This window comes from Balearica regulorum, chromosome 6, assembly GCF_011004875.1.
Source record: "Balearica regulorum gibbericeps isolate bBalReg1 chromosome 6, bBalReg1.pri, whole genome shotgun sequence".
Classification (NCBI taxonomy): Eukaryota; Metazoa; Chordata; class Aves; order Gruiformes; family Gruidae; genus Balearica; species Balearica regulorum.
Genome location: NC_046189.1, coordinates 14,000,343 through 14,025,032, shown reverse-complemented (window position 1 = coordinate 14,025,032; position 24,690 = coordinate 14,000,343). Strand labels below are relative to the sequence as shown.

At 42.1% G+C, this 24,690-nt stretch overlaps 1 protein-coding gene across 2 annotated transcripts in view; it reads left to right on the top strand.

Annotated features, from left to right (window-relative positions):
* The first annotated feature begins 3,422 nt into the window (after positions 1 to 3,422).
* Positions 3,423 to 24,690, top strand: part of CCNYL1 (cyclin Y like 1) — a 33,140-nt gene continuing 11,872 nt past the window's right edge. Inside the window, exons 1-6 of one of the 2 annotated variants that reach the window (XM_075756363.1) lie at positions 3,423 to 3,867; positions 17,248 to 17,322; positions 19,588 to 19,622; positions 21,283 to 21,383; positions 22,847 to 22,882; positions 23,564 to 23,615. In XM_075756363.1, coding sequence (XP_075612478.1) covers positions 3,639 to 3,867; positions 17,248 to 17,322; positions 19,588 to 19,622; positions 21,283 to 21,383; positions 22,847 to 22,882; positions 23,564 to 23,615 — 528 coding nt within the window. In that variant the 5' untranslated portion in view covers positions 3,423 to 3,638. Of the gene's footprint in view, positions 3,868 to 16,847; positions 17,095 to 17,247; positions 17,323 to 19,587; positions 19,623 to 21,282; positions 21,384 to 22,846; positions 22,883 to 23,563; positions 23,616 to 24,690 lie in introns of those variants that run through there. The other variant, XM_075756364.1, reaches the window with a different exon arrangement.

The window sequence follows — 24,690 nt, the reverse complement described above, 5'->3', positions numbered from 1 at the left end:
GGGGTAGTAACTGGGGGTTCTGCGGCACAGACCTCTCTTCCCGGAGCAGGAGGAAAAGGGCTTGAATCTCAACGGTCCATAGTAAGCTATTTTCAGCTTATGTACTGGGGACATTTGTTATTGCCAAGATCCAAAATGCCTACTTATCATGCAAAATGTGGAACTAGGTATGTGCTGCCCATTGTACATCAAAGTAATTGATTTTTTTATAATGGAAACTGTCTGATGATTCACTGGGGTAAATCAAGCAAAACAGTAGAAAGACAAGATGGAAAATAGGAAGAGAACCAGGACTGGTAATAAATCATGATAGATAGTATTCAGTATATTGCTATAGCAGTAAGTCAATAGAGTGCTAAGCTGCATAAATAAAAGATAATGTGTTTCATCTCTGCAGGGTGTTGCTCAGGCTATACCTATTAAAAGGACCACCTGGTTCTGCAGAAAATACACACAGCAACAGGTTTTGTCATATTATCCTGATAAATCACATCTGTATTAAGATTTTAAGAGTTACTTCACCAAAATGGAGGGGGAAATGAATATTCCTCATTACTGCAGCTACAGGGAAACATGCACAGATACGGAAAAATACTCTTTAGTGGTGCACTGAGGTATGTGGAAGCGGAAGCTTCAATTCTTCTGGAATGACGGGGAGGTGGGACAGTTTACTGTTTCTGTGATTTCCAGGGATTAAAGTCAGCTTCCTCTTGCTTAAGACCTACATGAATAAGGCTACACAGGGAAACAGACTACTGATTTCTTTCCTCCCTCTGCATGTTTGTATAAATCCTGATTACAACAGCACTAGCGCGGGAGAAGAGCAGCCTCGTCTCTTCCCCTTTGCAGGATTGCACACCAAGAACAAGTATGAGACCCATGGGAAAATTCTGGGAGTCAGAGGAACCACAACCTTCATGCTCAAATAGCAGTGAGACACATCACATACCCCAGCCACTCCAAGTTCCCAGCATTTTTTATCTATCGGGACAAGTACGTGAGGTTTTGGGTGTTGCCCTCAATGGCTGGGTCCCAGCGCTCAGCCGCCTGGTGAGCCACTCTTGCTCACTTCTTCTTCGCCCTTGAACAAGGATTTTCCACTGCCCAAAACCGCAGCTTTGGCAAAGGGCTTCCCTCTGAGGCTGCTCCGAAGCCCAGACTTAGCAGAGGTCCCAGCTTGCTGCTGGGATCCCACGAGGCACTTGCTGCAGTTGTACCTCCCTTCACCGAAGCCGGGCAGCCCCATTGCACGCGCTAGCGTGGCTGCAAGGAACAGGACGGACGTGGTTTAAGAAACGGACACTCGGCATCGTGGCTGTGTGGCTGAGACGTGCAGATTTGCCTGTGATTCCTACCACCGCTCCGCATGGAGCAGGTTCGCCTCTGTTGGCGTTGAGCTGCTGGATGGGGCCTGGCAGCACAGCGGGAGTGCAGCTTGCTCAGCCGCTGCCGCTTTCTAAAATAGAGTCAGCCAGGTGCAAACAAGGAAGGGTATTGCTTTTCTGGTGTAAGAGGGTAAATTGCACCAGTTTTAGTATTAAATAGCGCAGATGCAAGCCAGCTCTTATTCTTGCTTGAGAATTAATTACTTCACTAAACCACACCAACCCTTCAGCTTTCTTCTCCTCCTCCACCATCATCACCAAAAATCAGTGGATGCAATGCCAGAGGGAAGAAAACACCAACTTCTGAATGGCTGTTTTGCGTGAAACCCCTTTTTTTCCTCCTGACTCAGGGCAGTCTCCTGTCCCACCCGACGGTTAAGTCCCGGTCTTCCCAAGACCTGGGAGCAGGACCCGATGTCCTACAGCTTCCCAAGCAGAGTACAGAGGCTGTGAAGGGATGTTGGGCTGAAGTGGTTTAAAAAGCGCTGAAAGCAAATCTTCTCTGAGGCCCTCGTGTAATCCACAGCGAGGTCAGATTTCTCTGGAGTAACGAGGCTTTACAAACTGTCAGTAGCGTGTAGAGAGGCTTAGCTAACACAGCTTAGAGAACTTGCCAGCAAGAGAAAAAGTATAATTTATCGGTCTGAGGGAATAATCCTCGTATAAGACTATAAATCATTTATTTCCTCCCTTTATTGTGCCTGGGATTAAGTTGTACAGATTCTAGAAATGCAGCATCTAGGACTTCCTCTCTTCAAATAAACTAGCCATGGTTTTGTCTGAAAACTCTGTGTCCGCAATCACACGGGACAGCCAATGTCAGGGTTTGTCCTATAAAATGGAGTAAAACCCTGAGCCTGCCTATCTCTGGAGTAACTGCCAGCATGATAGCACTGTTTTGTAATACTTTGTGTATTCTTACGTCTCCTGCAGAGCCGTTCGTCTTATCAGAGGCCAGAGTTAAATTTTTGTAGCGATAGTGAGGTGATCCATTGCAGAATGAGGTATGGCCATGTTTATCAGGGCCTCTGACAGCTGTGGGTATCTTGCCCTCCAATCCATCTTCCCTGGAGCGCATTTGAGCATTCCAGTCCTCTGAGCAGCTCGCAGGTAGCTGGGACTCACCAAGCAAAACCGCAGCTGCCGGAGACTTTCGGTACGGCACGACAAAAGTCCCCGCGAACCCCAACGTGCGGTGTTTCCTCCCCAGACTGGATGCGGGTGAAGCGCAGAGCGGTGAATCACGAGCCATAAGCAAGCAGCGGGACGCGGCGTCGCTTACGCTCGACTACTCGAGGGACTTCACCGTGAAGTCATCGGGGCCGACCGCAGAGCTCCCAGGCACCCAGCCGCCCACTTACGCGCGGGGCCACCTGGGCACAGAACAACCCAGAAGCCCCTAAAACCTTTAATAATGGGGGGAAAGAGCAGGCGAGGCTCACAACCAGCCTCTCGGCCCCACAGGCGCAGCAGGGGGCTGCCCGCACCCCTCTCTCAGCCTCCCTGGGCTGCGCTGCGCAACCGCCGCCGAGCAGCACGCAGGCGGGACGTTATTCGCATTATCATTTGTTAACGCATTTATGCATCTTTTTAGCATTATACTATATTATTGCTTTTTATTATTTTATTATTGTAGTAGCAGTATTTTTACGAAGCCGGTGCTGCAGCACGTGCACCGCCCCGGGCGCGCGAGCCAGGCGGCCCGGGGGCGGGGCCAAGGGCGTGGCACCGGCGAGGGGCGGGGTCGAGGGGCGGGGCCGAGGGGCGGGGCCGAGGGGCCGCGGCCGCCGCTGCGTGTGTGGAAGGAAGGGGGCGGGCCAGGAAGGGCGCGGCGGCGGCCGCGTGACGGTCCCCACGCCCATTGGCGGAGCGTCGTCACGCGGCGTCCAGGCGGGAGGCGATTGGGTGGAAGCGAGGCGGGGCTGGGCCTCCCTCCCCCCCCCCCCGGCCTCCCCCCGCCCCTCCCCGGGCCCGGGGGAAGGTGGCCGCTCGCGCGAGGTCCGTTGCTCGCCGCGCGCAGGAGGCGGCCGGGGGGGGGGGGGCGGCTCGCGCGGCCGTTGGGGCGGGCGGGGGTCGCGTCCGGCCGGGGCGGAGGCGACGGTGATGCGGCGCTGAGGCCCGGCCCGCCCCTCCCTCCGTCCCTCCCTCCCTCCCTCCCTCCCTCAGCCCGGCGCCTCAGCTCCCCTCCGCCCCCTCCCCCGCCCCAGCCCGGGAGCCGCGTAGCCGGGGCCCGGCGGGGGAGCTCCGAGCTCCATGGGCAACACCGTCACCTGCTGCGTATCGCCGGACGCCAGCCCCAAGCTCAGCCGGGCCCGCGGCGGCGGCGGGGCAGCGCCGGGGCCCGACCGCTGGGCGGACGCGTACCAGGCGGCGGCGGCGGGCGGCGGCTCGGCGGCGGCGGAGGCCGAGTCGGGGGACTCGGATCCCGGCGGCGGCGGCGGCCCCCACCTCCAGCACATCAGCGACCGGGAATTCCCGGATGGTGAGCGGCGGCGGCGGGGGGCGAGCGGCAGGGCCGGGCGGGCGGGCGGCGGGGAGCGCCGGGCACCGCATCCCCCCCCCCCCCCCCCCCCCGCCGGCGGCTGTCCCCGTGGCGCCCCCGCTCCGCAGCGGGTGGGTGCCCGGGGAGACCGGCAGCCGGGGGCGCGGCGCTTCCCCGCCAGCGGCGCGTCCCCTTTGTCCCGGCGGCGGGGGCAGCATGAGGTCTGGCGAGCCCCTGAGGGGGGGCCCGGCCTGCCGCTGCCCGGCCCCGCGCCGCGCCCCGAGCAAAGTTCCCCGCGGCTGTCACCGCTCTGACAGCTCCGGGGGTTCCTGCGGGCAGGCCCTTGCTGCCGCCGGACGGGGGAAATCGGCTGCGGGTGCGGGACCTCGTCCCGAAGTACAAGCCGCGGGGCTACCGCAGCCGGCGCGGCTGCTTAACAAGTAACGCGGCCAGGGGCTGAGGAGCTGCGGGTTCCACCCCCTGCCTGGGGAGTGCCCTGCCGGGGTCCCTGGCTGCCCCCCTGGCTGCCCCCCTGGCCGCTCCCGGCCCGCAGGAGAGAGGGGTCGGGGAACCCGAAAGAATCATGGCTGAGCCCCCGGGTGTTCCTGTCTGAGGTGGAAGTCTGGCTGCTCGTTTCTCCTTGACTATGGAGTCGTGACTCAGTTTTAACATTCAGGCGGTTTGCAAAAGCTGCTGCATTTCCAGCCTCTGTTGAACAGGAGGAAGGAAGAGGGTGTGTGGGGAATAAGGGAATTAAGAATTACAAAGATTGTGTGCATATGACATCATTGTGGCTGGACGTGGGTAATTTATAATCTAGCTATGCAGGGTGCTCGGTTATAGCTGTGGACTCATTACACTGAGGTTCCTTGTCATGTAGCTCTCAGTGTTCCAGATTTCCTTTCCTTGAGCTGATGGGAAAGTACGTATTTGCTCTTCAGATTCCTTCCAGTTACACCTGGAGCACTGGTGTCACGCAGACTTGCTCTGTAATGCGTCTCCTTTGCAGGCATGCCTAGGAAGAGCTTGCAGGTTTGTGCTGCGGTGAGTTACTGAGACAACATGTAACAGGTTAGGGGTGCTTGTGTATGTATGTTCACGTGATGCCATAAGCATACATAAGCACAGTGTAATAGCTTATGATATTCAAAACTTAGTTCAATTAACAAGCGTCTTGCTATTCCTTTTCATAATTATAGCCACACCTATATGAAATATATTCAGTTGAAAAAAGATAGCTTGTCTGACATCTTTAATGTACAATGCATACAACAACAATTACCATTGGCCCTCCATACTCATCTTGAACTTAAAATACATTTGGCTGTCAGAGAGAAACTGGCTGCAGAAGAGTGTGAGGAAACCTTCAGAAATGGAATTAGTAAACTTGCATGGTTCTGCACAGCACCATATGGTGTGGCTGTTACAGAAGCGAGATGGAACAGTCAGCCCCTTGGATCTCCTTTGAGACAGCTGTGCAATACAGCAGTAGGAGAAATTATATTTGCCGTCTAGGAGAAATACAACTTTATTTTTGTGAGAAGATACTACAGAAATCTCTCAACTCTCCCATATTTGTTAAGGGAGGTGTAGCTAAACTCTCTAAAGATTCTAATAAGCCAAGCAAAAATGCCTAAGCTAAATAAATCTGCTCAGGAATAAGGGTTGTATTTGTTTGAATCTTTAGTATGTGATCATGTCAGCAGTGCTAAGTAACTAGGCTTAATTGTGAATTCATCCAGGTGTCAGAACTGGCCTTCAAGTAGGGAAGTATTTAATTTTTTGAATTTGCAGACGTGAATAAAAGTGTATAGTCCAAGAATAAGATAGTAGCTGTCTATCACAAATTTTACTTTTGTGGCTGTGGAAACTTTAGTCTTGAGGCAGGACGTAATCCTAAAATTAGAGCTGCATAAGTATTATATGTTTTAGATGATTTTAAAGATCACTTTTCCAGTGGTATGTGGTTCACTATTGCATGGCCTCAGAAGTAGATCTATGACAAGTGATAGATGCTATTTGTCTACAGTTTTCTGATTCATATAACTGTTTAGAGCTGCAAAAAGTATCAACGTTTGGTGTCTTTATGAAAATACAGTTCTGGATGGTCAATATTAGAAGTAACATTCTTGTGTTCATTTTTGAACATAATAAAGCGCTACCTGGGTAGGATTGAAGCATTTCAAAACATAAAGCATTGTTTGTGAAGCCTGAAATAGAGTGTTATGAGACAGATGTTATAATGAAATTAAGTGATCTGTTATCTGTTTAATTTAAGACCTTCTATGAAAATAATAAATCTGTAAACGCAGCACTTGCACATACCAGGTAGCAACGCTTATCCCTCTTAACTCTAGGATATAAAAACTGTCAGCATACCAAACCGTGCAAACAGCCTACATGTTTCTGTGCTGTTGACTACTACAGAGCATTAGTTTGTTGCTATAGTGGTAAGTAGTTGAGCAGTTTCATTTGAAGGATAAATATTACTTCTATAATTTATTAGTATATAATACCTTAGGTTAGCTAAGATGCCAGTTTTGTCAATAACGGAAGAGTGGGAACCTACTGACTGGCCTCTACTTGAATGCTTTGGCAGGGGGAAAAGAGAGAAAGCTGCAGGGAAAAAAAGTCAGGATCATCTTGGCTATTTTTGTTCCGTGCTGCTCAGTTCTAGGAGTTTCTAAGAACACAGCTAAATATATCAGAAAGCTAGCGTCCAAATGTGATGGAGATGCTTCATTCTTTAAATTTCTGTCTTTAAGTTGTTTGTTGTTCTTAAGTCCATCTTAATACTTTTGCGCTTGTTTTGCTAAAATTGAATGTTTTGGTTGTGTCAGTAATGCAGAAGTTACCAAATGAGCTGTGGACTTTTTGTACTGTTTTGCCTTGCTTTTTGGTAGCAAGTGGAATGTGGTCCTCGCAGGTCTACGATGATAAGTGAGGGTTATTCTGTAGCTTCTCCAGCACACTACTTAACAGGCACTGCTTTCCAGTCAGCACTGCTTAGATTGTATCAGATCAGAATTAAACAAGAAAAATCTCACTTTCTTAAAATGGGGAGGTTATGAAGTGGTATTTATACAAGACAAAAAAGGAGTGGTAAGTGGGATGGAGTTAAAACACACTGTGAAAGTGTAATGTTTCAACAAAAGTTAATTCGGATAGGAAGGGATTGTCAGATCCGCTGCTGAGAGAGTATTTAAAGGATGACTTTGTATTTTATGGTTCTCAAAATCCTGAGCCATAACCTGTTCAGCGCACAATTTTTCAGAATGAGAAATAAGCCTGCATTTGTGGTTTGGTATGCTAAGCCAAGTTGTATTAAGTAAATGGGAATAAAGATAACTTTGGTTAACAATGTTTTCTTCCATATAGATTCATACCTACTGTTAATGTTAAATATCAAAAGCTAAAATGAACCTAAAGCTGCTAGTTGACTGTTCAGCTGAGCATTAATGTTCCTTCTTTCAGCATGCAAGCAACAGTCAGAAGCAGCTTGAATTGACCAAAAAGGCTCTCCTATCTAGTAGTAGAAATGGCAGCTCTTTGATCTTAATGTGCCATTTTGGCTGTGCTGATTCCTGTTTGTTTTCCAAATGGGTGTCTGCTAATCTTTATTTTGGGCTTCTTTCTTCCCTGTGATTTTTTTTCTGGTTATCTGGGGGAGAACTTATGGCTGACACTTTCTTGCCAGATCCCTATGTTTAAACATAGATCTGATTTTTCATAAATTTGTTGATTCTTGGGTAAAACTAGAACAAGGCCTCTCTTGGCAGACTTTTCTCACTTGCACTTGAAAACATTATCTGCCTCCACCATGCTGTTTACTGAGTTCAGCAGTTTTGGGCGAAGGTTTGCCTGATTCCCATGAATCAAGGGGAAGACTGTTGATCTACTGAATCGGAGGGACAAAATGACCTGGTACCTTCACCTGGAGAACTGGGAGGTGGGTGGGTGGTAGAGAATGACAAGGGAAAAGACAGGGATGAGAGGGAAGAGCAAGTGGGAGAGTGTGGAGAGGTGTGGAGTGGGATGTGGTCATCACACAGAGGTTAAATGGGAAAACAAATGGGAAGGGACTTTGAAGAGGAGAGTGAATGAAGTCGGTGAGAATTACCTGAACAGGCTTAGACAGACTAGTGCCTAGAATAACTCTTCAAACACTTGTGAGCCTACCTTTCTTTTTTCAACAGCCCCCTGGCTCTCTAGGGCCTGTGCCATGCTGAAAGGGGCAAGCTTCAGGTTGCCAGCATGCCGCAGTTGTTAAACAGTGCTGAAGATGGACAGATCCTTGAATATACTGATTGTCCATGATAGTATTTTAACACCGGCTTGTCTATAAAGCTCCTTGCAGACGGTCTAAATACTGTTCGTTTGTTCCTCTCTTATATAATGTTAGCACTTTACTTCAAGCATGTGGGTGGAGGGTTTTTTTCCCTGTTTTTTAAAATCCTGGTTAAAATGTTAGTAAGTGAAATAAAAAAAAAAAAAGATGAATACTTTGATGCAAGGAGTCAGGTTGTTGATGCCAGCAGTTTTCAGCACAGGAAAGGCTTAACCATCTTGTGTTGGTTTTTGTGCCTCTCTGAAGAGCTGTAGCTGCATAGGCTGACAAATATGAAGTTGGGGGTGAAAACCGACTGATGCGCAGATCTCTCTTCTGGTGTTCCTCTCCTTTTTTCCTTGTGTTCACAAAGTTTTTCACCTAACTTACGCTCACTCTTCTTTCCCCTCAGTATCTCTTTCCTATAACTGACTAGGAATTAATTACAAAGGTATTTGTAGCAGTTACAAATAGTATGTGATCTTGACAAATGTGAAAGAATTGACTCTCTGAAGCCTGAAAGACCTTCCGTTTTATTGGCTTAAGATGCCTAATGTCATGGCCTTTACAAAATAATCTGTAATGTGCCTGTAGTGGAAATGACTGAATTGCTAAGTCATTCAGAAACAACGATGAAATTGATCTACAAATTTGGCAATTGGAAATAGAAGAAATCTTCATCATAGTATACTATCTGCATTCTGTTCTTATGCTTGGGTACTGCTGACAGCTAAGGAATCCTCTTCCCTTTTCTCTTGCCACTAAATCTTGGAGACTTCTGCAGTGCGCAAGTTTATGTAAGCCTTAGGTTTTTAAGAATAGTTGATATGGAACATATATACGTGAAGCTCATATGGATGGAAACTGATTTGTTTGTTTTGGTGAGTGTGTTTCTTCAGACTTCCAGTATAACAGCTATTATAACTGACAGATTTTAGTAAAACGGGAAATATTGAAAGGAAATATATGGGTAACCTGAGGGTTTTGCTGAAACTCATGGAACTAGGGAAAACAAATTAATTTTCATCTTGACTTTATTTTTTTTACTGTTTCCATGTAAATATTATCTCTAGATCCTTTCCTCTTCTGGCTTACTTTAGGAGACTTGCTATTTTCCCTCCTACCTGTCAGGGGAGATATTGTAGAGCAACAAAAGTTTTGTGGCTAGAAGTATCTGTTCTCTCAAGTGTGATCACTGTGGTGAGGTCATACTGAAAAGCTGACTAACAGGGAAATGAACTCTTGCACAAGCCAACAAAACACAAAAACCTACTCCTCCCAAATTCGCATTACACGTTAAATTAAGGTTTCTAACAATGTTTCTTCCACATATAGGTAGAAGGAAGAAGTGACTCTGGGAGGTAGGAGGAAAATTCTACCAAACATTAAGAACCTAGACCTTGGATCTGTAAATCCTTGCCACCAAGCTCATATTGAGATTTCTAAATCTATTTGTTTTTTCATTACAGCTGGAGTTTGAATGTGCACTTTTATTTCACTCACTAGAAAAATTATGTTTCCAGAAAACTCTGAATGTTTCGACTTGAAGGGACAAATGAGGATGCAACTGGCTTAAAAAGCTCAGCACTATTTATTTAAATGTGTAGTAAAGCCAGATGAATAAAACTGAAGATCATACTTGCAGGTGATGCAAATATCAGGGGTACCTCAACAGGTTACACAATATTCCACTGTCAACCAGGTAGTGTTCTGCAGTGTTTGAGCTGTGTGTGTATAGCACAGCTTTGCTTCTGTTTGGAGTTCTGAAAGGGTCTTGAGTCATTGCAATAATCAAACATAGTTCTTGGATTTTTTTTTCCAATGTGAAAAGTAACATTGGCTTTTCATCAAACATGTCAATCAGACTCAGATAATAGTGTTGAATACCACTTTCTTTCAAAGACAAAAAAACCTTTTTTGTAAAACTGTTGGACATGTTTTGTTATGCAGATAGTTATTTTTCTTTTATAGAACAAACTGCAGGTAAGCTGAGAATCCACAAAGCCACTGTAAAGAGTGACTGCACTTGAGCTTGTGCTTAAAATGGCACAAAACTTGATGACACTGTTAACTCGGTGTTAATAAGCCCAAACTCATTTGAAGTTTGCATTAACGTTAGCAATTGGAAGAGGAGAAAAAAATTTGCATATGCCAGTCCATCAGGTGGCATGTGACACCTAGCATCCAGTACAGTGCATCTTATTTTGATTATCTGCAGGCACTAGATGAGATTGGCATTCCTGGTACTCACCTGTTCTTCTTTCTGAACCATGTCTTGCGATAAGTAAGGCAGAGAGCATAGGAGGGGTTGTTATGGGGAAGGCTTTGCTTACATTTGCAGTTATCAGCATGGATCTAGGATTATAAAATTTGGTTGATCTTTAATGTGTACAGTTAGAAATTTTTGTTCTGGCTTATTAATTAAAAATTAGAGCTGTGGAGTTGTACTTTAGTTTCTTATGGTAGTGAATTGTGTTATGTGTGAAGGTCTGTGTGAGGAATAAAGAATGGACAGCATGGAACCAATTCTTCATCCTTGTCTTTTTAAATGAAACTACGTTAAATGCAGTACAGAAACACATCTCTAACAAAATGTTAGTTACTTTTAAGATCTAGCTTGTGAACTATTGTTTTCCTTCTAGTTCCAAGATAAAATCCTAGGGGTGTCTTGTTTTCCTCCCTTTTAACTGGTCCTGCCTTCACTATGGAGTTTGGGACACTCCTGACATCCTGCTGTTCTGCCTCGCTAAAATGTGTAGAAGTGATTATAACCCTGGCAGGTACATCATGAAACACAGGGAAGCCTGCTCAACTTTGTTCAGTCCCAGAATGGCTAGGTATTGTGTATGGTGGAACAGATCTCTGCGTCGTGTTTCCCCAACAGGGACTGTGAACTAAGTGCAATAGGATCGTGTTGGGATTTGCTATAGAGGCTGATGATAGCAGTGTAGCTCCTCCTACACTTTTAAGAAATGCAGGAACACTAATACTGTATTGATTTTTTTTTTTTTTTAACCACAGAAATTAATAGATAACTTAAACTCTGGATACCCCACAGTATTTAATAGATGGTCTACACTTTGCTTTCTAAATTCTTCTGATTTTATGAGCAAATTTGAAATGTTTACTATGTCAATTTCTTGTTGAACCAGCCCAACTCAGGAGTGTGGTGTAAAAGAGCAAATAATTCCTTCTTAATTAAGAGAGCTTGCTGTGTATTGAAGTAATTTCTGCGGCCTTCTAAAACATCACAGTGCACTTAAATATCTGCTGGGTATTGGTAATGATATTGCTGTTCTTGTAGCAGTGCCATAAAGAACAACTGACAGATTTTAAATAGCCTTACAACATCATTCTGTGTGTATTGTGTAAAGTCATGATCTTTAGAAATAATCATTTAACAAGGGTGATAAAACACTGCAGAGGTTGCCTAGAGAGGTTGTGAAGTCTGTCTGTGGAGATACTCAAAACCTGACTGACACAGTCCTGAGCTGAGTGCTCTAGCTGACCCTGCTTGAGCAAGGCTTGGACTTAGGTCATGTCAAGAGGTCCCTTCCAACCTGAACAATTCTGTCTTTCTGTGGGCAAAGGCCAACAGCGTGGGTTGGTTTTCGTTGTTTTCCTTTATATAGAAAGAGTTGCTTTCTGCTGGGGAGTTAGGAGTGTTTTTAAGGGACTGATGCATAGGCAAGTGTTGGTTAAGATTGTTTTCATCAAGATTCTCCCTCAGAGTTCCTTTCTGAGAACTGGCTGTGTTCGAAAGCACTTTGTTATGCAACAGATAGTCTTTTATGTATTCGAATTTCCTTGTATTAGTTATGAAAACAGAGTGAGTTTTGTGTCTTTTGAGTCCATCTCATTATGGAAGAGAGATGTATTCTGTTGAAGATAAATAATCCAGAGATCAAAGTGCTTTCATTCTGTCCAAATCTGGGGAAGAAGATTGGACATGCAGTGTTTAAAGGATAGACTAACCTGTGTGTAACCAAGGACATCACAGAGAAAGGCAAATGGAAAGAAACTGATGCGTGCTGGGTTCTGTGTTGGCTGGCGAGGAGTAAACAAAGCAGGTTGAATTTAGAAAACCGAATTGTAACTTTTAGGAAAGTGTTTGGGAATAGAAATAGAGTATCATAATTTAAAGGGCAAATCATTTTATATGAAGCTATTGTTAGGAATAAGAGACTTTCTGAAATGTATTGGCAAAGTTGTCAGTTTAATTTGTTTTAATTTTTAAATCTTTATTGGGAGTGTTAAGTAACTCATGTCTTTCACACTTTAAGGTAATGAAATATAAGGGAAGGTCAAACGTTAATCAAAGCTAGTAACCCACCGAGAAGGGAAGAAAGTCAATTTACAGCAAAGAGATGATTTTTTGATTTAATGCTTTAAATATGTGCTGTATTAAAATGTTACTGCTGTCTAGTAGAGCAGAGGACAGGGCTAAAACTATTAAAGGAAATGCAGTATTTTAGTATTCTAAAGTAGTGAAATTATCAAAGGGCTGCTACTTAGTAACAGTGACGTATTTGAGTGTCAGCTTTATTCATGAGATAATATATGTAGCACAATGCAGTGTGTAAAATTTGTTCTTAATAGTTAGAAATCACCTGTGGAGGTGTGTAAAACAGTAGATAAGTAGCTAGCATTATAAATTCCTAAAACCTACACAGGTTCTTATATGGCATAGAGGAGTAAAAGTAAAGTCTTCATGCAGTTTTTGTGTTGAGGAAATGACGTAAGATCTTGAGCTGGGGCAGAGGTTTGCTTTTAAAAGTAATATGATCTGCCCTGTGGGGGACTGTATGCTCTTATCAGTGCCTGGAGCGCACAGCAGCAGCAGAGGTAGCCGAGATTGTCTGAAGGGCAAGCAAGCTGTGAGGGATTCTTAAAAATGAGAATGGTGAGAGAGAGAAGCAAGTTCAGGCTTCTCTGTGCTCCAGTTGGAGACAGGGTTGATCTGACAAGCTCGGTAGTACCATGTGAGTAAATGGCACTGAGAGATGCAGGGAAATAAGGGGGAAGGCTATTTTTAATACAGAGTTCTCAGAGGTGGAGGGCCTTTGTAGTGCGGCAGCATTACTGTGCCACTCCCACAGGCTTAATTTCTGGTGGGAATCTTCCCTTCTTACCTCTTTATCACTAAGTGTGAGGGTCGGATAGAAAATGTGTTTTGATTTCTATTGAGTTGATGCCTCTAGAACAAAAATGGTTTGGAGTTGTTTTCTTGCTTTTTATATCATCCTGTTGCTTCTCTCATTCCTGTTTCTGCATGTTTTAATACCCATTATTTCTGTTCATCCTGTGGCATACCATGCTTTTTTCTTTTTCTGTTAACTTTCTGTGAAGCTTGAGCTTTCTGTCATACATCCTCTGATGTAGCTCCTAATCAAGACTTACCCTTATTTTCAGGGCTAGATATCTTGGTTTTGGACTCGTAGGTGCTACTAGGATGAAGTATTTTGAGCTATGCTTGGTTGTGAGTCAAATTGTTTGCATACAGATTAATCTCTTCCTCTAGCTTTTCTTTTGCTGTGTTTCCCATTACATGTTGCCTCTTCTCATGTCCTTATCTGCCTTCTGCCTTATGCTTCCTTCTTCAGCTATATTGCTGTTGCTTTTTTGTATTTCAAGAGCAACACTGGCAGTTTAGGAAGAGTGAATCATATGAATAACTTTTCTATTGCTTGGAAAAAAACATTGTCCAGGGAGAGCAGCACCGAAAGTTAAAATTTTCCGGCTTCTTAGAAGGGGAAAGCTTACAGGGAGGTGGTCTACTACATGCATCTTTCTTTCTTTGTAGTTTCTTGCAAGACAAAAGCAGATGTGCTGCTGCTGCTAATACCACGTTATTCTGGGATAAGAGGCCTAGCTACAGTTGGTCTTGATCACTTCTTGTCGGGTTTTGTACCAGGGGCTGCAGAACATGTCTTTACTTCATTAGTACCATAACTCTGGTTGTATCATCTGTGTTGTGCATTTAATGTGCTGTGGGTGCTTGTTCACCTGACTTTGTCCAGCAGAAAGCATCTTGTGCTGCCACAGTGACAGAGCTGCTATGGAAATGGAGCCAGTAAAGTCCATGTTCCTTTCACTGCTGTTCCTCTCCTCAAATGTGTGGGTCTGCTTAGGTTCAGGGGGGCAAGTTTGACCTGTGTGGCCATGTCAATATCGTGTCCCTTGGTGCATCCTGCAGTGCTGAAGATCTTAGACTCTTCTTGTCTGGAATGAAAGTTGGTTATATTTTATGCCTTTAATTCTTGCAGTGCTTTTGGTCCTAGACCTGATTTCTAACATCTAAGAGATGGATATAGGGACTGGCAGAGCACAAGAAGAGGCAAAGACAATATAAGAAGCGAGCTTTAACAAGCCATATAGTTTCAAACTAAATAAAAACCTCAGGCAAGTCAAGATGTTAGTGTATTATGGGGTGAGGGAGGATGGGCGTTATCCCATACTGTCTCTTTCCTGGGGAAAAAAGCACATGTCCTGTTTAACATTGATAAATGACCTGGAGGAGGCAATGGAGTGCGCCCAAATTGCAAATGACACCCAACTGGGCAACAGTCAATATGCTGGAGGCTGCTCATTCAGAGGGACCTAGATAGGCTGGGGGATTGGGCCAACAGGAACCCTGTGAAATTCAGCAAGGAGAGACACAAAGTCCTGTGTTAGGAGTTACTGAATTCAGTAGCCCTTTTCCCTCTTGTTTTCCTGTGCTTGTTCTCCCCAATTTCCCTGTTGCCTAGTATCACACAAATCTTGTACACTCCTACGTGCTCTTCCCTACCATTCCCTAGTGAGTCGTATAGCCCTGTGGGCATCAGTGTCCCTCGGCAGGAAAGGTGATCTGGGCTCTGCAGACCCTCATTGGAGGTTTTCAAGACTCAGCTGGATAAAGCCTTGAGCAGCTTAATTCTACCTCATAGCTGACCCTGTTTTCAGCGAGAGGTTGAGCTAGAGATCTCCTGAGGTCCTTTCTAACCTGACTTACCTACCTATTCTAAAAGTTGCTGCTGAACTGTAAATAGAGTTGTTTGTTTGCATCATAACTTGCTAACAATCTGTTTTAAATCTGCATATTGCAGTCTTGTTCTGCCTATTGATGATACTTATTTGGCAGACTAGCAAAATACTTCCATTTCTGAATCACTCCTTTCTCAAATCTAAAAAGTTGTTTAATATTTGCCATTATTAGTGAATTCCTCAGTCTCTGTCAAAGTTTGTTTTTTTTCTTTTTTAATGTAGTTCTAGCATTGGAAACTAGAATAGGTCTCTCTGCTGTCTCTTAAAAGTGATTTTGCTAAATCAGTGTTAAAACTTATCAACATCACGGACAATTTTTAAACAACAGTTACACTATTTTGTTGAGATGGTACAAACGGTAGTTAAAATGTGCCAGTATGGCATACTATTGTGTACTGGATTTTTTTTCCAGAGAATCAAATGTGTATTAGTGGTATGAGCTGTAAGGCAAATTCCATTCTAGGGCTTCTAAACCAGGACTTCTTACATTTTAACTGCATGATTAAATTCAGGTATCTGTTCACTGTGTGCCATGAATGAGCACAGTAAGGTGAAAATAGAAATACTGGTTTTGTAAGTTAGTGTTTAAAAACTACTTGATATGGTCTACTTTCATAGCTGACTCTGGCCTTTTTGAGGTGGGAAATTCCTGATTAAACAATCTTTGTGTTCCTAAATAGACGTTGGCTACCTTACTTAGACAGTAGAGATTCAAAATTACAGTGGTCTGCATCCTGGACCGGTGTCAGAGCAATACTGCTGAACTAAGATGAGTGATGTTGTAAGCCAAGTACTTGGAAAACATCCAGGTCTGGATACCAGTGTTGTGTACCAGTGGGAATCTGGAATGAGAAGTCTTGGGGACACACGTACTTCTGCAATTACGTTCACTTGCTGACGCATGAGGGCTGTGGTTGTGCTATGGTTAGGTGCAGCAGCACAAAACATTCACATGGTTAAGACTTCCAGCACCATGACCGTTTGTGCATGCTTTGGCTATTATTTAACCAGAGTTCTGTTGGTTGAGTGCATAAAAAGCTCTTCAGATTTTTTTTTTTCTTTAAAAGTTGATGGTAATTCTTAGATGACTGCCACCTCAAAATACTAACGTGTGCAAGTTTGCGAGCTTGTGTGCTTTTATGGTTAGCATGGCATAAGTAGCACACAGGAAGATCAGAATGACTAATATAAATGGATGCAAATTTGCTCTTTCCAGGATGCACAGGATCATGGTACTAGATGATTCTGTTCATATATTCACATAAGTCAGTGTCCCTGTAGCATGACTTCCTCAAAACAGCTGTTTCTTCTGTCAAAGCTAATGCAGCTCTAAATTTCATCATGGTGTTTACAGTTTCATCAACAAATTTTACTGATCGCTTCCATCTTAATCTAAGGGAGTAATATATCCTCATCTAATGTCATCACTGGTTCATTGTGGCAAAGGATTAAAACAAATGTTTTGTTCTTCAGTGGTTCTATATTAGCTGTACAGGGTTTTACACTATTCTGTTCTTTCAGAATTTCAAGAAAGATCCATGTTTTGATACTTATCAGCACTGCAAAAGTTACTTATTACATTCTTTTATAAGACCACAGAGATTTTTTCCTGCCCAATTGTTGTTTTTAGTTATGCTCTTGATAAAGTTCTAGCTTTCTGCCCTCTACTGAGCACAGGCTCCGCATCCAGCTACCCTAATGTGCCAGGGCACATACTGACTTTTGAAGATGTATGTTGTTTTCTGAGATCTCCCTTTCCAGATTTTGTTTTGATGGAAACCATAAGCTACTTCGGAGCTTCATGGCAGTAGGAATAATTCCATGGGCTTTTTTTCAGAGGGGAAAATGTCAGATTTTTGTTTATCTTGGCAAAAGTAAGGTTTTGCTTTAGGAAGACAGCCCATTTTATGTGTTTCTGATCATGTCTCCATCACTGTGCTTGAGCATTTTAAGGCTGGGTGGGAATCGTTGCAGTAATCGTCATCTTCTGTTAAAGGTATCTCCTTTTTTTGTCCTTTCTGTTTCAGATTTAGCTTTGGAATCTAATCCATCTGATCATCCCAGAGCAAGCACAATTTTTCTGAGCAAGTCTCAAACGGATGGTAAGCTAAGTTTTTTCCAATTAGAAAAAAAAAGCAGGAGAAAAACTGGAAAAATAACTGCCTATTTTAATTATACAGCTCAAGAAAACTTATATTGCTTTAATTCTTTCAAAGCATAGGGATTAATAATTTGTGTGTTTACACAGAAATGGGTTTGTAGGCTGTTTTACTTAACACTTAAAAACACTTGTTCTTCTAAACGCTCAAATATCAGGATATTTCTGGTCCTAGTAGTCTGCAGGAGCAAGGCTTTCTTCACTTGTGTAGTTCAAGCTTCAAGCAGTGGTGGGTTTTTTTTATGATCAAGGACTGTTTTAAAAATTGCTTTAAATTAAAAATAAAAAAGGCAGTTTTCTGCAAGGAATAATAAGCCTAAGCCATCAGTCTATATCAGTTCCTTTTGAATATGCTGGTTTAAACTGTTTGAATAGTTTCAGTGGCATAATTATTCTTGAATCCTGGTTTCAGCTTCTCTGGGGATCCCTTGTTTACTTAATAAAGTCAATTTTGAACAATTACTATAGCTTGTGCATTCCAAAATGCTGTTAAAAAGTAGAGGCATTTCCATATTGCACAAATAAAAAAGACTTCTGACAATAGTAAATTTTGAAGTTGCAACTAAAAAGGAGTTTAAGATTCTTTTAAAAATGCTTCTGTTCCTTTTATAGTTGGTTCTTGCTTGAAACGCTGTTTTTTCTAAGACAGGTTGTACTTGAGATTGGATATGTTGATGGAAAGCTGCAGTGTGTCTTCTACCTTGGCATAGCTTTGCCACAGAAAGGTAGAATTATTTTGACAGGTCTATCAATTGCAGTCCTGCTAATCAGAGTCTTATGGAAAGTAGTAAAATTATCAGTTGTATCAACTTTGCAATGCTCAGATAATCTGTGAGCAGTGGAAACAAGCTCTGGCATGATTTTCCAGAAGAGGTGGTACCAAGGAAGTGTAGGCCTCTTTCCTCGAGGCCTCTAAGGTCAGTCTTCAAATGGACAGAGGATCTGACCTGCACATTTCAAACGCCTCTTAGATGAGCGCTGCTTAAGTTGCAATTAGCAAGCTGCCATAGTTCTTGAACGTTGTAGTACAGCGTTGCTGTGCATCCTTTCAACCTTGCTGCAAATAACCTTCAAACTATGTGAACATCCTGTGTTGGGGGTAGTATTGCTTTTAGACATGATTCAGTATTCTTCAAATGTAATGCATTGAAATGTATACGCTTGTGTTCATGTAGAAAAATGGTCTGATAGGTGAGATTATAACTATTAAACTATTCTCAGAAGTTTGTATTAGTTGGATGAATTGATTTTTACAGGATATTTTTATCGACAAGTCGGGCAGAAGAATTTATTTTCTAATTTCACTGAAACTTGTTTAGTTAACCTTCCACAGAAATAGTAGAATTAATATCTGTAAATTCTCCCTTACTGAGATGTTATCAGGATTATGAGTTTAGATTTATGCAAAAAGACCCCCAAAAATTGGATACTCTCTTCCAATTGTTAATTTTTCTGAAGATGTAAGAGAATGTGTCCTGTTAACAAGTGGTAATGATCTGAGGTCAAAACTTTGGGGAAGTCACCTGTCCAGGCTGGTCACATTTGTATAGCTTTCTGCATGCATGCAGCTCTCAGCTCTCCTTTAACAGCACTGTTTTACTGCTACTTTTATAGCTGGGAGTTAAACCTTACAATCTTATTTGAAAGGCTGACACAGTTTAAAATGATCAAATAACATGGTTGCAGTTATATGATAAATAGGCATAGCTTGTGCCAGCATCTTCTGTGTAGTGAAAGAACTTTCTACCTTCCCCTGTCTAACAGGAGGAGAGAGAACATGTGTGCAGTGCTGGGCACCTCACTTCCTCCCTGTATGTCTTCGGCAGGTTCCGTGTGTGACGTTTTTACTTCTGTTTGCTAAGTGGTGCTAAGTTGAACGTTGGACATTGTCTATTTGAACTATCTGAAATCATCCAGGTTTTCATGATACACAGCATCTTTTCAAAGCTGAGACGTTTTTCCCTTCGTGCGATAGTAGAAGTAGTTCCTAAATGTACACATTGATAGTTGGAAGTAGTTTGTAGTTTACTAGCTTTATAAAACTCAGTATTTTTTCCTCAAACTACTTTTCCAGACACCTGAAGTCAAATTTGACAATTTTAATACTCATGTACTTCAGAAGACGAGGTTAATAGAATGACTTTATTGAATGTAAATTAGGATTGTATTTTAGTAACCTTTCTGTTCACGTTCTTCTCCCTCTTTCTAGTGCGAGAGAAGAGGAAGAGTAACCACATCAATCATGTAAGTAAAACAAATTCTTAGTGTGCCATATAGATTATATTAGCGTTTTGGGACAAAGACAAATTCAAGAAACAACTGTAGTAGTTCTAGGTATATAGTCCTACGCGTGTTCCAAATCCTCCTTAGCAAGATAAAACTGAATTATCTTTGCCTGTCTTTTAAAAAACATACAGGCACAGTATCACAGAGCATGGAACGGCTGATGTCAAAAGAATAAGAATGGATTTTTTTGTTGTATCAGTCAAGCATTTTAGAACAGTACAGGAGAAAATATGTCAAACTGCCTACATTGGTTTTTTGAAGCAGAAATACAGCTGGATTAATTTATCAGCTGAGATGACAAGTCTTAAATGACTTGGTGTTTGAGCATCACTACAGGACTTATTGTAAGAAATGTATCCAGCATGAAAAGAGAATGATGAACAAACATCATCAGCATGATAAACAAATGATAATCCATTAGTTTTAAAATCTGAAAATATGCTCTAAGCTTCTCCTGCAAATATTAGTTGGTTTTGACACTTCACTTACAAAAAAAAAAAATACAAAGAAGATGCAATGTCATTAGTAAGTGGATAAAAAATTATTGACGAGTTAAGCTAAGAATGGAAGTTATTAACACAAAGTTTAAAAAATACTGTCTAGCAAAAGCATCTACTGATGAGTTACTGGTAAGATAATGATATTTCAAGTCTGTATTTTGTATGATTATGAGATGGTGGGGGTTTTTTCTTTTTTAATTACAGTTCCTGCTTTAGTCTGCCAGCACCAAGGTGAAGTGTGATTGGATTGTTTTTGCTGGCAAACTTCAGCAGGAATGGGAGATGTTCCCAGGCAGCCATTGAGTTGTGAAGGGTGCCAGCACTTACATATGGAAGGCTTTCAAGTTTTTAGACAAGGCGTTTGAAAAGATTCTGGCAAAAACTAATGAATCTTGAATTGCTTGATTAAAACTCCCCCATCAGTTATGGCATCCTAGCTCTAGTGCAAGGCATTCACTAACAATGCTCAGGGAAGCCTGACTTACTGTTACATAGGAAGATTTCTTACAGTATAAAATCTACAGGATTAGAATAGATGATGGAACATATTGCTGGCTCTGAATAGTAAAAGTAAGGGTAATAGTAGTACTTTATTTCCAGATTCCAGACATTAAACAAGATATGATTGAGGTGAGGAGTTTTTTCTGAAATATAACAAAACAACACCCCAAATGCAAAACTGTCTTTGCAGGGAGTGATACTGGATAACCAGAAAATGTAAAGGTATAGGATATAGAAGATCATTAGATTTCCCTGTGACTCCATAATCAAATACATTGCAGAGAGGGAAGACGGAGACAGGAACTGGCAAGAATGGAATGGAGAAGTGAGAAAATTGGAGGACTTGCTGCTTTAGCTGCAGCTATTTCTGCTAAAAATCACTTATCTAGAAACAACATGTTGTATATTACAAAGGCTGATTTATAAACCTATCTTACACAAAGGGTATCCTCAGGAACTTGATGGCTATAGGGTAGCTTACATAGCAGGAGCAAACGCCTACAAAGACCTCCTCTGCAGTAGCTACTTGAGGTGTAAAGGCAGTATTCAGTATGGTAAACCAAAGCTTACAGAATCCCTCTTCTTGAATGTATTTCTGTTCTTCCCCCCCCGCCAAGGTTTCTCCTGGGCAGCTTACGAAAAAATACAGCTCGTGCTCAACAATATTTATAGATGACAGCACCGTCAGTCAACCTAACCTTAGAAGCACAATAAAGTGGTAAGAATTGCTTGTCATCAACAAGGGGCTGCGTAGCATTGCAAGGTCTGTTAGCGTTGTCTGTTCCAAAGCCAGGTGCGCCTTAAACAAGAGGAGCACAGCACTGCTTGTTTGGGTTGGTCGTGGAAGGGGTGTAGAGGTCTGGTTCATTATGACTGCTGAAGCGAACTTTTTTTTTTAGTTACAGAGCTAATGCACTGTTGTATTTCAAAGTAGTTATCATTGTGCACTTGAGAATTGAGGCAGTGCAGAAGTGTGCCAGCATTTTGGGTTTAAAAATGTGTGTTGGGGTGGGGCACTCAAAGGCTTCACATTGAAAGGCAAATCCAGAAACTGTCAATCTGGGAAAACTTGAGATGGACTTTGTATGGAATTCCAGGAAAAGTTTGCAGGGCTGTCTTTGCTGCTTGCCAGTGGTATTAGTCTGCCCTCTAGTTGTGGATATCAGTATGTTGCTGGCTTTGGTTGTAGTTCTAGCCTTTCTACTTTTTCTTTGTCTGTTATTTTAGGTAGGTGAATTTAATAATTGTTTAGTCGTCTTGGTTCTCCAATGGAAATGGCTGTTTGTGGTACCCAGAACAATAGCTCGGAGTTCTGTGCGCATAGATGACACCAGCTGAGAATTGAGAAGAGTTTTACTCTTGAAGGGAAAGGAAGGCAAGGTAGCTTCAGGCCCAGAAGGCTTTACTGTTTTAACAGCTTAGCAGAGTTTGGAAATGTCTTAAGTTGATTGTTGCTTTAAAGTTTGGTTTCAAACAAAGGTATCTAGCATGTCACTCCTTTTCTAGAAAGGAGGAACCTAAAAGATGGTGCTTGTGCTGTTTTGAAGTCGTGTACACTGGCAACAGATCAGAGCTTGCCCATGACGGATTCCTGTGATGGTAGTGTTCCTGTTGTCACTGCCAGTAAAGTATCTGAAATTTGGGCACAGTGGATGAGTGCCAATATGAAATCTATTGCCTTACTTGACTCAGCAGAGACTGAGATCTGTTCTCGTCCCCTTCTTGGATTATGCTAGCATAATATCATCTTTATTCTCTTTTTTTAGACAGATCCTAAATTAGACAGCCAGGAATACAGACTTAAAACATCAGCAGAATCTCTACAACAGTGTATGTAACATCAAGTAGAACTTATAGTATAATTTAGTTGTGAATAGTCCACATTTTCAATAAATGTCAACTAATCAGGCAATGAAGGTCTGTGTTTAAAATGCAGTGTAACATTTATTTCATGGCACAAATATCTGTACAATGAATGTGAAAGTAGTTTGACTGGCAAATTTGATTTGGCCAGTTTCTGTTCAGGCAGGTGAACATCAGAAACGAGACACAGAGTACATGAGAATGTGAGAGGAAGCCCATATGTAATGGATTCTGAACATTGTGCCCTGAACAACAGCTTTCGCAGTGGAATAGTGTGCACAGAATATGCTTTAAGTCTTCTTTATTTCTCTTTTTTAGTGTAACATTAGCAATATTCTACCATATAAAGAACAGGTGAGTGAACTTTTTTTTTTGCTGAAATAAAACAACTTTGTTTTGAGCCAGAGATATGGACTTAGTCACTTCAGTAACAGCTAGTATGACTTAAAGGAGTTGAAAAATCTGGCACTTATGCTATATCTGCCTCCTCTTTGTTACCCCCTCTTGAGCTGATATGGAAGAGGCCAGTACCAACCAATTGAATGGCACATGCTTCATCGAGAATGAAGCATAAAAAGTCAAAACCGAGGGAGTAAGGAACATACGCTTAACTCCCCACAAATCAGCCTTGGGACTTTGTTTAGCTTTTCCTGAATACAGAGGTACAGATTAGTTTTGATGGGTGAAGGAGCACTGTCCCACGTACACATAGCCTGTGCCATTATAGCTAGTTACAGCATGTGCTTCAAAATTACAGCTGCCTTTTTGAAATACATGCTATTAATGAGATGGTTTCACATTTTAAGGGAGAACATAATGTGAGAACATGGATAGCTATTCATAGTTTAGCTTCTTAAACAGTCAGTTGTAAGATCTCATTGTTAAATGCTTTGCAAAAATACAATATAACTTCATCAAGAAAAGCTGAACTATAAAATTTGTTCCTTTATCTTCTTTAACGAATAATACTTTTTTAGTGGAGGATAGCATTACCAATTAACTCTTGTTGCTAAACCAGAGATTTTTACTTTGTAGAGATTCTGACAGATCATTGGATATTTTTGATGAAAAATCTCATCCTCTCACAGTAAGTGTAACTTTTTGATCCCCTGAATGTGTATCAATATGCATATTTTTAACATCTTCATTTGTATTGTCTAAGTCATAAAAATGCCTTAGCACCAGGTCACAAGCAAATTGATCTTAAATCGTATCTTTATATAGAAAATACAGTGCAAACAGTGTCCTCTGGACTTCTGATATCAGCTAGATCATGATCAGAACCCAGTCTTTCTAAATGTTGCAAAGTATGTTTGGTTTTCTGTGCTCTGAATATAAGTAGAAAGCAAGAACGTGCTGATTCTTGCATATCTTGTATGCAGGCTTTCTTGTCTGACTCCTTTCTTTCCCTCTTTAACACTACTTTAATTAAAAGTCTTTCCTATTTATTTAGGAAGACATGGTTCGTAGGTATGTGCCTAACCTTTTAAATGACTGCAAACAGGAGACCATAATACGTGAAGCATCACACAAAGTAGTAGACAGTGAGTTTGGTCTTTTAAAAAAAAACCTGAAAGGCAAAATTCTAAAGCAAATGCGCTTAATGCTGCTTGCATTAAGCTAGGAGCATTCAGCATATGATTTCAATGTGACTGATCCTGGTACACCTTTTTAGACAATCTATAAGATGCAAAACCTCATAGTAGAGGCAAACTCGAGAGTGGGGCACGTGCTTTTTATGTCCAGTTTGAGCACTACTAGCTTAATGACTGTCCTACAGAACCACTTCCTTTTGGTTCTCATTTGAAATGAATTTAGCAAAGCTCTAGTGGCTTTAAGAATCCAGTTTGCTCTGGGACTTAACTGAGTGAATGCAGCTTAATCTATCTCACAGATTTGGCTTGTTAATAAACAGTTTTTAATAAACAATTAAATATTTTAAGTTTGTTAAGAGTTTCGTCCCTAAATGTGACACATTGTGCTAGGAATTGTACACCTGAATAAACGCAACTCTTTATTCAATAAAAATAATGAACTTCAGAAGAGCTACATAGAAAGTATGTTTTAACTGCCTGAATCTGTTGTTTCACATTGAAAAATATTTATGTAAGATGAACTACACTTCATCAGACAATTTCTTTTCTTTATTTAGCAACCTGACA